Here is a 17,509-nt window from a genome sequence, read left to right on the forward strand (position 1 = left end):
TAGCGACAGCAATATTAAATTTGACCATGTTTATAATACAAAGGAGACATTTAATCTTTTTCCTTTGCAATCAGAAATGTTTCCTGGCTTTTAATATGAGTGAAAGCTAAATTATTCATTTAGTAAAGAGGTAATAGAAAAATATATACAGTATGGCGTAAGACTAAAAGACAATGTCTCCACATTTCTTGTACAACATTAACCTCTTCATTATATGCCTCAAATATAATGAAATAAAGTAGTCCATGATCTTCCAATATAGTGGGAGATCATCGACTACTTTATTTGGGGCATATATTAATAATAAAGTATTTAACCAGGAAAAGGAAAGGTTCATTCAGACTGCTCTGGATACTTTTGCCCCACATATATAAACACACACACACACACACACAAATACGCTAACAACCCCCCCCACACACACACACACACTAACAACCCACAATAACTACATATCTGGACTTTCAATGACCACAGAATGATGAAGTAAACTTGTTACACATTCATTGGAAAGTAGAAAAATAGAAAGAAGCATCCAATATAGTTAAAGGTTTACTCCATTTACCCACATACCAAATCCATTCCATCAATTTCTTGTCTTACCTTGTTTATCCTGCACCATTCACAACATCTAGATCACTTTTTCATTTTGTGTATAGAGGACCTGGCGATGTAAATGTGATCTCATCCACCTTTTATCACTTGGCATGTGGAGACCATGTGGTAAATTTTAATATTTTCCATAGGTTTTAACTGTATCAGAATGACTTACCTTGCAAAGAAAGCTGACGTTGAATCCAAGTGACTGAGCATTTCTTGAGCCGGAATTCATAAAGTTTCCTACAAGTAATACGAGTTCTACCATTTTCTTGAAGTTCTCACTCTTCTTCAGTTCTTCACAGGCTAATGTTACACTCATTATATCAGGCTTGATGTTGCTGATGTGTTCATCAAACGTAAGCTTAAAGAGAATACCATGAAGTCGTGGACGAAGCATTTTCATCGAACTCATCTGAAAAGGAACAAAAAGAATGACTTATTTTTATGCAGGTATGGCAAAACCTCACAAATGATCAGAAAAAGGGCTGTCATCGTGTAATTCAAGAACTGATAATTAACAAGTCCCCCAAGCGGTCCAGGTTTTTTCAGTATCTCCACTAAAATAGAATTGGGAAAATGCCTGAATTCTCGAATGTGGATATGCTCGGATAGGTTAGTCTCTGTATGTGCAGTGTTTCAAAGTGAAACCCTTGACTTACAGAAACCATGGCCACTTCAAATCACTAAAGTGGTCATGGGGCTTAAAGTAACCCTTTAAAGGGACTCTCCATTGTCCAAATACAAAATAAATAAAAATCACTGTTTAGTAGATATACCCAAAATTAAAATGTGCATGCATACCTAAAAACAGCTCGCAAAACCTGCAAACCTCTTGTCTGCTGCCTTTGCAAGTTTCCCCCTTCTAACTCCACCCAGACTTTCTGTGGCTGCCCAATCACAGACTTTCCAATGCAGCTCAATGAGAAGTCTTTTTTAAGTCAGGTGCTCTAGGCAATTGCTGTCTCTTGAGGACAGCTGCATGGAGCTAATGAAACCAGGATATACCATTACCTCCTGTCTGCTCTAAAGCCAAGGGGGTGTATCCAGGTTAATTTATAAAAGTGTACATTTCTATTGGGGGTGTCTGGCTAATTGCCTATAATTTCCACCTGTTGTCTATCCCATTTGCACAACAGCATGTGAAATTGATTGTCACTCAGTATTGCTTCCTAAGTGGACAGTTTGATGTCACAGAAGTGTGATTGACTTGGAGTTACATTGTGTTGTTTAAGTGTTCCCTTTATTTTTTTGAGCAGTGTATTTTAGTACCAGAGGTTTGGAAATCTCTTGCAGCTTGAATTAACTCTTGCGAAAAAAAAAAAAATATATATATATATATCTTTGAAATTTTCCTAAGGTATTTATTGTTCCCTAGAACAATGAGTTGAAAGCTCCAATTACACAGTTGAGTTGTGTGTTTGACGTCACTGATCATACAGAAGAGGATGTAAACCAGTCTGTCGAGCACCCAATTTTAAAGTAAATTCCAAGAAATCCTATTAGATTGGTAAGGTTTCTTCTAATATCAGGGAAACAGAGAATGTTTATAAATAAGATAATTTCCAAAGACAATTCAGACATCTTCTGCATGTCACATGTTTGTCATTTTTGTCTTTTTTATATTTGTTTATCTTTTATCATTTTGTATATGAAAAAAATCCCTACTTTTTAAGCTACTGTTTAAGTAGCTTTTCAATGACCATGGATCATTGACTTCTCCTGGTCACTTATTAAAAGCCTAGTCGACTGACTTAAAAATTAAGCCATGATTTGGTACTAGTGATGTCGCGAACATAAAACTTCCGAAAATGTTCGCGTACGGGCGAACTTGGCGAACCGCCATAGACTTCAATAGGCAGGCGAATTTTAAAACCCACAGGGACTCTTTCTGGCCACAATAGTGATGGAAAAGTTGTTTCAAGGGGACCAACACCTGGACTGTGGCATGCCGGAGGGGGATCCATGGCAAAACTCCCATGGAAAATTACATAGTTGATGCAGAGTCTGGTTTTAATCCATAAAGGGCCTAAATCACCTAAAATTCCTAAATTGTTTGGAATAATGTGCTTTAAAACATCAGGAATGATGTTGTATCGATCAGGTAGTGTAAGGGTTACGCCCGCTTCACAGTGACAGACCAAACTCCCCGTTTAACGCACCGCAAACAACCGCAAACAGTCCATTTGCACAACTGCAAACTCCCCATTTGCAAAATGTTCGTGTGTGGGGGTGCTGGAATGACGTGGGCCAATGGGAGCCTGAATCAACTTTTGGCTCCCACTGCCCCTTTAAGAGCGAGCTTGTGACTCGAGCCGTGCTCCTAGTGCCAGGTGGGACACGTGACCGATCACTGCGGTCAGTGCACGCAGCTAAGTCAGAAGAGGAGATCAAGCCACATGCGGCTCGTGTGGAGGCAGGAGTGATCCAGCCACTCGCGGCTCAAGCATAGGAGCCAGGTCGGTCCCAGGATAAGGTAAATACAGCCACAACCACTTATCCCAATCACACACCTTTCCTAACGTCCTATCCCATTAAAAGCATATTACCGCGTATTTAATAAAACTGATAGACCCCCTACTTCATCCAGGTTACCGATCGATGGTTCGATATTCTGAGCCCTCTCTGATTTACTGTACACGACTATTCGATATTCCCACAAATTTTATATAGCATTTTATGTTTGTTTAAGACCACCTTTAAAATATTGGATATCGCTAAAAATCATGATCACTATATACTTTCTCTACAAACCTCTAAAACGAACCGAACTACTCATCCATCCGCTATACCGCTTTATGCCACCTAGAACTAGTGCCCAGTTAAAATACTTGACTCTTACTTACCCACACTCAGTCGTGCCACACACATTTCACCACTACTCTCACAGAATCCCTCTGACTACGGCTAAATTCATCTTCTACATCAGAACACTACTCCTAAGATTGGGTTGTATCCATGTCTCTGGTCTTTCATTTAGAATAGGGGCAGTTTCGGTCTCCTTCAACACTGACACTCCAGTGCATATTATTAAAAGATTGGGCAGATGGAAATCCTCAGTCTACAACCGATATATTCCTCATCCCGAGAAAGAAATGAGGAAAGCTTTTAAAAGTTTGGCTTTGTAAATTTGATGCAATAAGTGTGCTTTTCTTTAATACCTTTTCACCCTCTTTGCATGAACCCGATTTACATATATTACTAATATGTTTCTGAACATATATATTATATTATTCACTCACTCACTCTCTGGGCCGGCCTAAGACATCATGCTGCCTGGGTCCAACGATAAATGACTATGGGGGATAATGTATAATAAACACAGGTTACTGGTTATGAGAGGATAATGTATAATAAACACAGCTTACTGGCTATGGGGGGATAATGTATAATAAACACAGGTTACTGGTTGTGGTGGGATAATGTATAATAAACAGAGGTTACTGGCTATGGGGAGGATAATGTATAAAAAGCACAGGTTACTGGCTATGGGGGGGATAATGTATAATAAACAGAGGTTACTGGCTATGGGGAGGATAATGTATAATAAACACAGGTTACTGGCTATGGGAGGATAATGTATAATAAACACAGGTTACTGGTTGTGGTGGGATAATGTATAATAAGCACATCTTACTGGCTATGGGGGGATAATGTATAATAAACACAGGTTACTGGCTATGGGGAGATAATGTATAATAAACACAGGTTGCTGGCTATGGGGGGGTAAAGTATAATAAACACAGGTTACTGGCTATGGAGGATAATGTATAATAAACACAGTTTACTGGCTATGGGGGGATAATGTATAGTAAGCACAAGTTACTGGCAATGGGGGGTAATGTATAATAAACACAGGTTACTGGCTATGGGAGGATAATGTATAATAAACACAGGTTACTGGCTATGGGGGGATAATGTATAATAAACACAGGTTACTGGCTATGGGAGGGATAATGCATAATAAACACAGGTTACTGGCGATGGGGGGATAATGTATAATAAACACAGGTTACTGGCTATGGGAGGGATAATGTATAATAAACTCAGGTTACTGGCTATGGGAGGGATAATGTATAATAAACACAGGTTACTGGCTATGGGGGGTAATGTATAATAAACACAGGTTACTGGCTATGGGGGGATAATGTATAAGAAAGCACAGGTTACTGGCTATGGGAGGATAATGTATAATAAACACAGGTTACTGGCTATGGGAGGGATAATGTATAATAAACACAGGTTACTAGCTATGGGGGATAATGTATAATAAACACAGGTTACTGGCTATGGGAGGGATGATGTATAATAAACACAGGTTACTGGCTATGGGAGGGATAATGTATAATAAACACAGGTTACTGGCTATGGGGGGATAATGTATAATAAACACAGGTTACTGGCTATGGGAGGAATAATGTATAATAAACACAGGTTGCTGGCTATGGGGGGGATAATGTATAATAAACACAGGTTACTGGCTATGGGGGGATAATGCATAATAAAGACAAACACAAAATAATAATAATAATAATACAAAAAATAAAATAAAAATGAATGCAGCTTCAGAATTAATCTAAATTGTATGCTGTCTAGGAAGTGGGAGGGTCTGGGAGGGAGGGTCTGCTGCTGATTGGCTGGAATGTGTCTGCTGACTGTGAGGTACAGGGTCAAAGTTTACTCAATGATGACGAATAGGGGGCGGACCGAACATCGCATATGTTCGCCGTCCGTGGCGAACGCGAACATGCTATGTTCGCCAGGAACTATTCGCCAGTGAACCGTTCGGGACATCACTATTTATGACGCAACTATGTACTGGATTTACTTTTGAAAAACTTGTACTTTTTACTTTTGAAAAACCTTCAATAAAAAATAAATATAAAAAAAAAAAAAAAAAAGTATATTTATGAAATACTTAATAGTGACAGATCCGCTTCAAGAACAATGGCTATGAATGACAAGATTACAAAATTGCAACTTGTCTGCCATTTTAATCAGGCTTGTCAGATCTATCTTTCTCTCTTCCAACAATGCACAGGTTTTCGGCACATGACGTCGGAAGAGGAGAGTCCCCAGCCCAGAGGGAGCCCAGCGCTGGAGAAAGGTAAGAATTTAAACCCTTCCTCCACCTTCAGCCCGGCAGGAGTCAGCCTCTTAGGGTGGGGGGGGGGACCCAAAGACCCTATAGAGCCAGGAAAACAAGTTTGTTTTCCTGGCACTATAGTGGTCCTTTCAAGACCAGTATAGCCAAACTAAAAGCATAGCTGGCTTAGAAACGTTCCAGTTCAGCTATTTTGACCTTGAATTTGAAATTCACTTTGAACTCTCACTTTAGTAAATAACCCTAAAAAAGTGTTGCTCATCCATCTGGCACTCCGAATGCCATATGCTTACAAAAATATCTCTTTCTCTCTTCCAAAAATGCACAGGTTTCCTGAAATTGAAAATTAACTTGTTGGCTATAAAATTACAAGCAGATACATGACAGACATTTTGAGGGCTGTTTTTTTTTTTGCTATATATTTTCCATGATGCTCACTCATGGGTTTGTTAAATTGTTAATTATGTTTTTAATTCAAGTTGTTTTATTGAATTGTAAAAGTGTTTTGTTTGTGTGTGTATAGTCAAAGTAAAGATCATATCTTTTTCTGCAATCTTTGCATTTGTTGGCGTTATTGTTAATTTGGTTTCCTGTTACAAGGTATAATGAATGCTCAGTTATAGTAATCACTTCTGTAAATCTAGCATACGGTTACCATGTATCATCTGCTATAAAGGCAGACTCCACAAATCTCCCCAATGAAACAGTATCTGTTGGAACATGGTGATGCCTATCTCTATTTTATGGATAAAGCTGTAAACACTGACCTCTTATCACTAGTCTCTGCTTGACAAGCCTCCTCCGAATTATAATCTGCTCAACGATGGGGGCGAGCAGTAAATTGCTCACCTTAGGTTGTTAACAAGTATATGTGAGAGTAGTAAACAGAACTGCTACAAGTTCTTTACATTTTTATTATCAGTGTAGAAGTACAACTTAAACAATATAAAATTGCATTGGCAATTTTATAATCTATTGATTTTTCAAGGAAGATAGAAACCAGTTTTCAACCAGTACTTCAGAGATCTACATCATATTTACTGTTCAATAATAATACATGTAATATGTTTCTTGTTTAATTTAATTGTGTAACCAAAAAGTAAAAAAATAAATAAAAAATCTTTATTTATATATTATATTAAATATATCAAATACTTGTAGAGGTATTGTTTTGTTATTTTACTTGCACTGCTTTATTTCTCTCTATTGTTAACTTCTCAACACTTAGTGATAACCATCAATCGTCTTTTTTCCTGTCAAGTCATCGCTTTTTTAGTGCCATGATTGGAATTCAGAATTACAAACCAAAACAAACATGATTGGACATTGTACATTCAGTTGTGTCATGGTTTGGGTTCATTTTGGCTCAGAGTTCGGGAATTCAACCAATCACCCGATTGGCCCCGATTCGGATGAATTGCAGTTTGGACCAAAACGAATCTCCAGGTCTAGATGGTATTTTAAAATTATTAAAATACCAGCAAGACAGCTTTTAACATTGTGACTATGTGCTTTCAGTAGCCACATAGTTTGATTCTTCTAAATCCACTGAAAAGAGTATCATAAAATCGGGTAATAGTATAAGCTTTTACATGTGTGCATTTGCTACTCGCAAGAATGATAAATGTATGACAACGTATAGGAATCATTTATTATTAATATTATTATTCCTATGGCTAGGAGTAATGCGGACTAATTTCACTTCAAACGAAAAAAAAGATGCAAGATGTATGCTAATGTTTAAAGTATTTCCCTAATTAGTATTCGAAAAGAAATTAGTGACTTTTTTTTTTTAATTTGCAAAATCCTTTCTACGTTCACACATTTTGATTTTGGAATGACTAAATAATGCAGATCTCATATGCATACGTGAAAAATGGAAATGGACCACACTGCATTTCTCTCTCTCTCTCTCCATCAATATTAAACTTGGCTTGCATTAATTGTGAATCACAGTGATTGTAAGATGTAAATTCAAACAAAAAAAAATGCTTTTATAACTAGCTCAAAACTTCATCTAAATGAAAATGTGATTCACTGAATTCATTCACAAACAAGATGAATATTAAGTTAATTAGTCTATTTTAATGATGACTAACCCAATTTCAAAGCATGTTTCTTCTAAATGAATTTTTAAAAGCCAGTTTTGACCTTTATTATGTGTGATGAATGCAAGGATTATTAAGTTGAAAAGCTTGTATCATTACTCCACCAATGTACCTAATTTGTATGTGAAAATAATGGTCGCTTTAAGAATTTCTAATTCCAATGTCTTTTCATCGCATGGACTTTTCCTATTGTTTTTATTATTTAAACAATACAGTATGAAAGGTTGTTAAAAATCTATTTAGAAGATCTGCTGGAATGGTATTCATAGGCGTGCGCACGGGGTGTGCCGGGTGTGCCTGGGCACACCCTAATCCCCGCGGCACGTCTATGGATTGTCCTGCAGGAACAGCGTTCCTGCACTGTTATTTGCACAGGAACGCCGTTCCTGCAGGCACTCAGCGCAACTTAATGTCCCCCTTCCTCCCCCTGTGTCCCCCCTGTCCTTATCAGCCTCTCTCTCTATATCAGCCGCGGCGAGGGAGCTGTGAGCTGTGATCTGTGTGCTCTCTGCTCCCTCTCGCCGCGCGCTGTTTGCTGATGCTGGGAGCCGGAATATGACGTCATATTCCGGCTCCCAGCTACTGTAGACTGCCCGCGCGGCGAGAGGGAGCAGAGAGCACACAGCTCACAGCTCCCTCGCCGCGGCTGATATGGAGAGAGAGGCTGATATGGAGAGAGGCGCCCGCCCCACTGGACCCCAGGGACAAGTCCATGCCAGCACTCCAGGTAGGGAGGCTGGGTGGACAATTTTTTTTTTTTTTTTAATTAAAAAAATAATTTGTGAATGTGTGTCTGTGAATGTATGTGTGTGTGTGTCTGTGAGTGTGTGTGTGTGTGTGTCTGTATGTGTGTGTGTGTGTGTATGTATGTGTGAGTGTATGTGTGTGTGTGTGAATGTGTGTGTGTGTCTGTGAATGTGTGTGTGTGAGTGTATGTGAGTGTGTGTGTGTGTGTGTCAATGTCTGTGAGTGTATGTGTGTGTGTCTGTGAGTGTATGTGTTTGTAAGTGTGTATGTGTCTGTGAATATATGTGTGTGTCTGTGTGTGTGTGTGTGTGTCTGTGAATGTATGTGTGTGTGTGCCTGTGAATGTATGTGTGAGTGTAGTATGTAATTGTGTGTATGTGTCTGTGAATATATGTGTGTGAGTGTATGTGTGTGTACGCGTATATATATACACACACACACACACACACACACACACACAAGTGTATATTATTTTTTTTGAGGGGGTGGGAATCTTGGGAGAGATCCCACATATTATTCCCCAGGACTTGACCCCTGCCGGCAGGGGAGATCTCCAGATCTCCCCTGTCGGCTCATGCAGAGCTGGCGCTATCTGAGTGCCGGCTCTGCTCTTAGCCTCCATGGGCCGGCGGGGAGATCAACGATGTACCTCACCAGCCACAGCAGCATGGAGGGAGGAAGGAGAGGACCCGGGGAGCTCTAGACAGAAGCTCCGCCAGGTTCCTCTCGCGAGATCTGAGCTTTGCCGCGGCAATGCTCAGATCTCGCGAGAGTGAACTCTAGCCCCGCAGGCTAGAGTTCACTCTCCCTTGGACAGCAAGGATCCCCCCTCCCTACATAAGGTAAGAAGGGAGAGGGGTTATTTACTAATCTGCCCCCACCTTCACAATCCCTCCAAACATACAGCACCCACACACACATACAGCACCCACACACACACACAGCACCTACACACATACAGCACCCCAACACAAACAGCGCGCGCACACGGCACCCTCACATACACAGCACACAAACAGCACCCTCACACACACAGCACACAAACAGCACCCACACACATACAGCACCCACACACACAGCACACATACAGCACCCTCACACACAGAGCATCTTCACACACACACACACAGCACACTAAGAGCACCCTCACAAACACACACACACACACACACACACACAGCACCCTTACAAACACACAGCACACTAACAGCACCCTCACAAACACATACAGCACCCTCACACAAACAGCACACTCACAAATACACGACACAAACAGCACCCTCACACACACATATCACACAAACAGCACCCTCACACACAACACACTACCAGCACCCTCACCCACATAGCACACTACAAACACCCTCTCACACACACACACACACACACAAACATCAGTATATGTATGTGTGTGTATGTATATATATATATATATATATATATATATATATACATGCGCCGTGTGTTTGTGCTTTAGGGTGCACACCCTAATGCAATTGGCTGCGCACGCCTATGATGGTATTACACTGAAAATCACAGAAGTTTAATATATACAATCACCTTTTTTAATGTGTGTTGCACAACATGAGTATTAGCTCTTTTAAAATAAAGCCAGAAGCTTATTACAGGACAAATGGCAAGAATTTAAATTGCATATTATGCGATTTCTGCGCATGGAGTTAGATTTGAAAGAAAAATAACTTAGAACTCTTACAGCTGTTGTAATATGGAGCAGAGTTCTGGTGCAAGTCATTTGCTGGATAAAGGTACTTTAAGATAATCCATATGAGAGGTTCTGTAACCTACATAAGCTTAGTGTAAAATTGCTGGAATTTAGGAGACGCTTAATGAACTACAAGTGCCTTTGGTCTTAGAGGGCACAAGAGACAGTGAATGTCTTAGAGAGAAAAAAAAAACTAAATGAGAAAGAATTGGATACAATAAGAGTCATTTCAAATTAGCAATCGTGGTAGAAAGTTAAAACACGGGATTTGCTCTCCTGGAAACAATAGAATGTTCTCCGGATTCCAACATACACTTTTGTGCCCAAACCAGTATTTATAGCAGTGCTGCTCAAAAGGTAGATCCCAATATGTTGAAAACTACAACTCCCATGATGCTTTGCATGCCTTCAGCATGCCTTTCGAATGACAAAGCATCATGGAAGCTGTAGTTTTAAAACACCTAATCTAAAACATCTGAAGTTGGGCGTTTGTAGAATTCTGTTAATTGCAAAGTTCTATCTCCAAGGTATAGTTGATACCTTACAAATAAAAGTTACAGTTTTAAGCATTTTATGTTTACCCCCCGCATGTATTAGTCTTTTGACATCCAGTGCTCCAGCATTTCTAAACCAGCTGGTTTGTTCCATCCTGATCTTCTAGAATTCAGTTGGAGAGCCACGACAAGAGACATATAAAAGTGTAACTTGTCATAACATCATATTACCATAATATATTAAAAGTGACCACATCTCTCATTTTCTAGGGACACTTTGCTCATTAAATACCAAATAAATGCAACCTGCACAATTCACCTTTTATAAGTGTCTACAGTAATTATTTGAACTTAAGCCAATCAATTATAACTGTGTTGGCCAACCATGTTTTGTGGTTTGTGGGAATAGATGTTCACATCTGGGGATCTACTTTTTCGGCACCCCTGACTTACATGAAACCTCATTACCATACAGGATATATGCTTTATACAGAACCTCTAAGATAGGCATAGGAAACCTTTGGCACTCCAGATGTTTTGGACTACACCTCCCACGATGCTTTGCCAGCATTATGTGTATAAGAGCATTATGGGGGATGTAGTCCACAACATCTGGAGTGCAGAAGGTTGCCTATCCCTGCTCTAAGATAATCTACTTTCTTATTTGGCATTATTGTGGCTAGATGGATAATGAATGTGTATTTATCCTAGATTTTTCTGGATGTATCTTTTCAATAAATCTTCAAAGGCTGAGTGATAGACACTGGTGGTGGCCTTTGAAGCAATGTAAACACAGAAAAGGCAGTGTTTGCATTTCTGATACCGCAGGGATAAGCTCTTTGCACTAGAACCACTATATTAAGCTGTAGTGTTTCTGGTTCTTAGGGTGTCCCCTTAAGTAATAATGGTCACTGGTGCTTTAAAGTTAGCAAATAATAACTTACATTACGGAATTATTGGTTTTCATCTACAATTCATAATGCATGTTTGTTTTTACATTTAAACAAAATCACATCAGTTGTAGAGATTAAAATGCTACAAAGAAAGTTATTTTAATTACAGCATCAAACATACACTTTAAACAACCCTTGGGCAACAGGAACAAATTAATGAAATATGGACCATAACCATTTCCTTGTAACATATTTTAAGACTTGACATATCCTGATGTAACAGAGCAATTATGTCTATAAAAAAATCTGTTCTGGGTTAATCTGATGTGACCTGTCAAAATGCAATATTATACATAACCACACTTTATTTGTATTTGACACTTGCAATAAACTTACATTACCTTCTGTATCACAGAGGAAATAGCCTCCTTAGTTTACACATGGAAATATTACAGTGCCTGCATACCTGGAAATTTAATTAAGGCCTCAATTTCATTATTTTAAATAAGCTTTTTAAAAGATTTTATATTTTGAGTTTTTTTTTAAATACAATATATTTTTTGATATATTAGTATTTTCAAACTTTACTGTGAAAACGTATCCACAACTATTAAATCAAGGACATAAATACCTCCATATTTATTTTAATTTAAAATGTCCCTTACAAACGCCCCACCCCCACACCAAATATGCCAAGTGTTTATCAGTAGTTACAATTGGATTATTATAGGTAGATGAAATTAGATGCTTTCACGTGTTCTTTGTATCTTTTTGAAAGATGGGGACTGGAATCATGCAACATTTTTAAAAGATTGGCAATGTTATTTTTGCCCAGAAAAGTTGCAGATCTTAAAGCTGTAGTGTGACTTTGGTAACACGTGTTATTCTAAATATGATATATTTGAAAAAAAAAAAAAAAATGGCAACAAAGTCATAGTTATAGCGATATTATCAACTGATAATGTTATAGCAATGATTTAATTTTGCCAAGAAGTAACTGAAACTCATTGTTAACCAGCAACTTTAGACTAGCAACTCTGACAATTGTTAATGAGCTCTGTACTACAAAGCAAAATACTGACCGTGGACCACATAGATCTACTGATATAAATATTTGTAAAGCGCTACGGAATCTGTTGGCGCTATATAAATGGCAATAATAATAATAATAGTACAAAAGATGAATTGTTGAGAATTAACAATGGGGCTATAAATTGTCAAATGGAAACATTCATCAACATTACTAATTGTTTCACATTTTCAAGTTTAGTGAATACTCAATTAGTATTCTGCTTACATTTTATTTTAATCCTTGCAGAGTGTGTAGGGAACTGCACTCACTCCTATCAGTCTGAGCCATGTTGAAAAAGACCAAGATGGTCGAAACATTGCTGTGGTTCTAATAAAGTGCCTATTTTGAGCCAAGGAGTGCCTGGACCTCTTTGCTTTACTACACATTTTATTTTAAGACATTCTTCTTTCTGTTTAGGAGCATGAGCTAGAACATTTTGGCATTTAATACTACCATCCATGTGTTTCCCCCATAAGGATACCTGACCAACACAGTCAGCAGGACTCACACACATAGAGATAATTCTACTGTATTCATTAAGGTTCAATGTATTCATCAGCACTCTAAAACATGATTAGTCTTTTCACCTCTAGTATTTATAGTCACACATGAATAATATTATGCAGTTCTGATGTAATGCAAAGACCTTACATCAACGATGCATTTTACTTATGCATACATAGAAATCTAATTATATGTGGCTGACATATAGGAGCTGATAAAATGACTTGACCCGTGTCTCCCATCAATGACATTGGCATTCCGGTGTCTACAGAAAATAATACTATTATTACCAAATCATTACTTTTTTTTTTATATTTGAAATTGAGAAAGTGATTGTAGACAAAGGGATTGTAAAACAGGTTAGAAATGATCTATGCAAAGTGGAAAATAAATGCAACAGAGATTCCTGTAGTTTATCATAGATAGCTTAATTATATAACCCCAGTCTTCGTATCATTTTGATTCCTTTGGAACATCCCATAATATTTGCTGACCCTGCAATACATTGTATTACAGGCACCTGAATTTGGTATAGTGAAATATTCTACTGATCTTGGCACATGGCCTAAAAAGTATTTTGCATGGACGTATACAGAAACACCCCAACACCATTTAAAATGCCTAACCCCTTAAGGACACATGACATGTGTGACACGTCATGATTCCCTTTTATTCCAGAAGTTTGGTCCTTAAGGGGTTAAAGGAACACTCTAAACACCATCGATGTTAAAGTGAACTGTAGTGGTTATGGTACCAATAGTTCTTTGGGGCCTCCCAATGTAAGTTGTCAAATTATTTTGGAACAGTTTGACTTCTTACCTGGTATCTGCTGGGCATCACTTCCTGTGTCTCTGTACACTCTAATGGAGCTTCTGTTAGCCCTCATGAGCTAAACCCTGTAATGCAGGACCATCTCACTGTCTTAGGTTGTGAGCCGATAACTTTCAGACAAAGAGCTAAGCAATGCACCAGTGGGTTTACTTCAGGCAGAGATTTTCTGTTCTAAGACAATTTAACTACTCACACTGGTGGGAGCAAGCGCACTGTAGTGGCTATAATGTTTGGAGTGTACTATACTCCCCCCTACTACCCCCTCACCTCCCCCTCACCTCCCATGCAGCTCACCAGCACTGTAAGGGTTAAAAAGCCCATGTGACAGTTACCCGAGTCTAGTGCCGATCTCCCTTGGCACTGGGTCGTATTCTGCCTCCCCCAACATCACCCGACAGGGGGCTAATGTGCGGCAAGCGCTGCTAGCACATTAGGCCCTCCCCACAAGAAAAGAAAAGCATTGCTTCAGTGCTTTCCTATGGGGATTTTACGATCAAAAGTCAACTACCAAGCAGGAATTGCCTCTAGTGGCTCTCTGATTGACAGCCACTAAAGGCAGTCTTAGTCCTGCAATGCAATTATTTCAGTTTTTCAAAACCTGCAATGATTTATAGTCATTATAATGATTTATAACGACTAATGGGGTGCCTGGTGAAGTGGTCTGGGTGCCTATAGTGTTCCTTTTCACAGATGGCACAAGAAAATGTACAGGTTTATTTAAAAATGTACTCACATTTTAGATTGAATATTTTATCCCAAAAAATCTTTAGAAGTGGGTATGTGGAACAAAAGTCAGTCCATGATACCTTTTGCAATAATATGTTACATTATATAATATTTGAACAATTTTGTATTATATTTAATATTTAATGTTGATTGTTCAGGTATTTTGTATACTGTTAGTGGCATTAGCTCACATTTTCTTTTTGAACTTGAGCACAAAAGAAAAATTCAAAAGAATTGAGATTTAGTTTGAATCGATTGTAAAAGTCTAATATTTTATGTGAATCTAGGGCGCAGTACAGACTCTCTAGGTATACTAATTAACTACACTTAGTAATGTAAACTTTTTTTATTTTTTGCAGATTAACCTCTTGAATAAAAATGCTGCTATTTGTTATTTCATTGAGTTTAAAAAAAAAATTCAAATATAAAGGTAAAGATGAGTATGCCTTTATCCTATAGCCCATGATTCTTAAGGTAACATACAGGTACATTGTAGACACTATAACTATTGCAGCTCATTGAACTGGTTCTAGTGCCTGCAGTTCCCTGGCATTGTCCCTTCATTCAGTATTAAACCATTGTGAACAACTTAACACTGAATGAGGATCCCTGTCTTTCCATAGCCCCGCCCTTACTGGTGGTATGGCTAAGGTAGAGATTAAACACTTCCTTATAGCCATGCTGATTCATAAATAGAAAAGCACTAAGAATGCAGTCATCCATGTGATATTCTCAGCCAATCACAGTCGCCCATTGCTGCTCAGGCTAATGCTTCTTCATTAGCTCAAGCAGCCCTGAGGGGATGAGCTGCCAGGAACTATTGTTTAGCATTAAATCATTAAAGAGACACTATAGTCACCAAAGCAACTTTAGCCTAATGAAGCAGTTTTTTTGTGTATAGATCATGTCCCTGCAGTCTCACTGCTGAATTATCTGCCATTTAGAAGTTAAATCACTTTGTTTATGCAGCCATTGTCATGCCTCCCTTCATGTGACTTACACAGCCTTCATAAACACTTCCTGTAAAGAAATATCTAATGTGTACACTTTCTTTATTGCAAATTTGTTTTAGATTAGAATTTCTTATCTCCTGATCTGTTAGTGGCTTGCTAGACCCTGCAGGGGCCTCCTGTATGTAATTATAGTTCAATTTACAAACTATTAAAGTATGTAACATCTGAATGAAATTGAAGGCATTTTTTGTTTCCATGTAGGTTGTATCAGTCACAGCCAGGGGAGGTGTGACTAGGGCTGCATTAACAAAAACAAAAATGATTTCACATCTAAATGGCATGGAATTGTCCAGTAAAACTTCAGAGGCGTGATTTAAAGCCCAAAACTGCTTAATTAATCCAAAGTTGTTTTGGTGACTATAGTGTTCCTTTAAAAGCAGTTTAATGGTGAATGGAAAGACAATGTCAGGACACTTCAGACACTATATCTACTTCAACAAGATGAAGCAGTTATAGTGCGCCTTTCTACTCTTTTCACAACTCACTATTGGCTGAGCTCAGCTATCAAATTTCAACAGCAGAAGTAAAATTCTGACTATATGACAAAGAACAGGAACTCATAAAAACAGCAAAGATAAAACATCCCCTTCCTTTATAAAATAACAACTGTAATATATGAAATATTCTGAAAATAAAATGATGTATTGCCAAATTAAGATGCCATTTTTCTCAGCTACAAAATAAAAATGTGGTATATCCCTATTGGATCTCTGAGTCATGTGACTACATATGGAGAGATTTGGTATCATCTGGTCATCGGAATTCTTTGATATGATTTGAATTAAATTGTGAAAGAAGAAGCACTTCAGACTCTGAGGCAACTTCATTCAGTATATCTTTTTTGTACTGCGTATGATTTGAGCTTTAGTTACTCTTCCCGTAACAAATCCCAGGCTAGACAATTACCTCCGTCTGTTCAACAGTCATCCATAAAAAGTTGTTTAGTTATAAGAGCCTTCAGTTTTCTTAGGCAACTCTGGGTAGGCTAGGGAATTTAGCAGAGCCAAGTGAGGTCAGAATTCTCTACTTATTTCTTGTATTAAAAACTGCCGTTGTGGGCAAGTTCCCCTCGTTTAATATCAAAGTGATATATCACAACGATCTGGTTATATTGTCATCTGAAATGAAGTTTTAAGATGTTCTTTGTGCAAGGTGAAAGCTGCATATCTTATCTGCACAATTTAACTCTTTACAAACATGCTTTTTAACAAATGCTGAAGGCAGAATAAAACAAATAAATATGAACAAAGACTGGCCCAACTCGCGCTCTCACGCTTGCTCTCTCTCTCTCTCTCTCTCTCTCTCTCTCTCTATATTTATCTATATATATATATTTTTTTTAATTATGTATGTCTGCAAGTTGTCTGCTTAAATCAAAGCAAATACGCAGTTAAATCGTGCTTTTACATCGTTTAAGTCCATAGAGTTTTATCAAGGCACTTCTTTTATAACTGAAACAGTATTTAAAGCTAAAAAATAATAATATGAAAAATTATGTAAAAATGCAAAGAAAGGGTTGAGAACAGGCAGGTGAGTGGAACACAGTGAATGGAGAAGTGTGTAAAATCAAACTAAAAGCTAGAGGGTATCAAAGCCTGCAAACGTTGTGTTAATCACTAAACTGTAGCATGCAATCATCCTGAAATCTTGTGATTATTATTATTATTATTATTATTAGTAATAATATTATTAGTGCC

General features: G+C 38.1%; 1 protein-coding gene across 4 annotated transcripts in view; it reads right to left on the reverse strand.

Annotated features, from left to right (window-relative positions):
* DIAPH2 (diaphanous related formin 2) overlaps nucleotides 1–17,509 on the reverse strand; it is a 1,045,110-nt gene that overhangs the window by 498,179 nt on the left and 529,422 nt on the right. For all 4 annotated transcript variants that reach the window (XM_063431883.1, XM_063431882.1, XM_063431880.1 and 1 more), the window contains one exon: nucleotides 773–1,012. In XM_063431883.1, coding sequence (XP_063287953.1) covers nucleotides 773–1,012 — 240 coding nt within the window. The remainder of the gene's footprint in view (nucleotides 1–772; nucleotides 1,013–17,509) is intronic.

The sequence above is a fragment of the Pelobates fuscus genome, chromosome 9 (genome assembly GCF_036172605.1).
Source record: "Pelobates fuscus isolate aPelFus1 chromosome 9, aPelFus1.pri, whole genome shotgun sequence".
Classification (NCBI taxonomy): domain Eukaryota; kingdom Metazoa; phylum Chordata; class Amphibia; order Anura; family Pelobatidae; genus Pelobates; species Pelobates fuscus.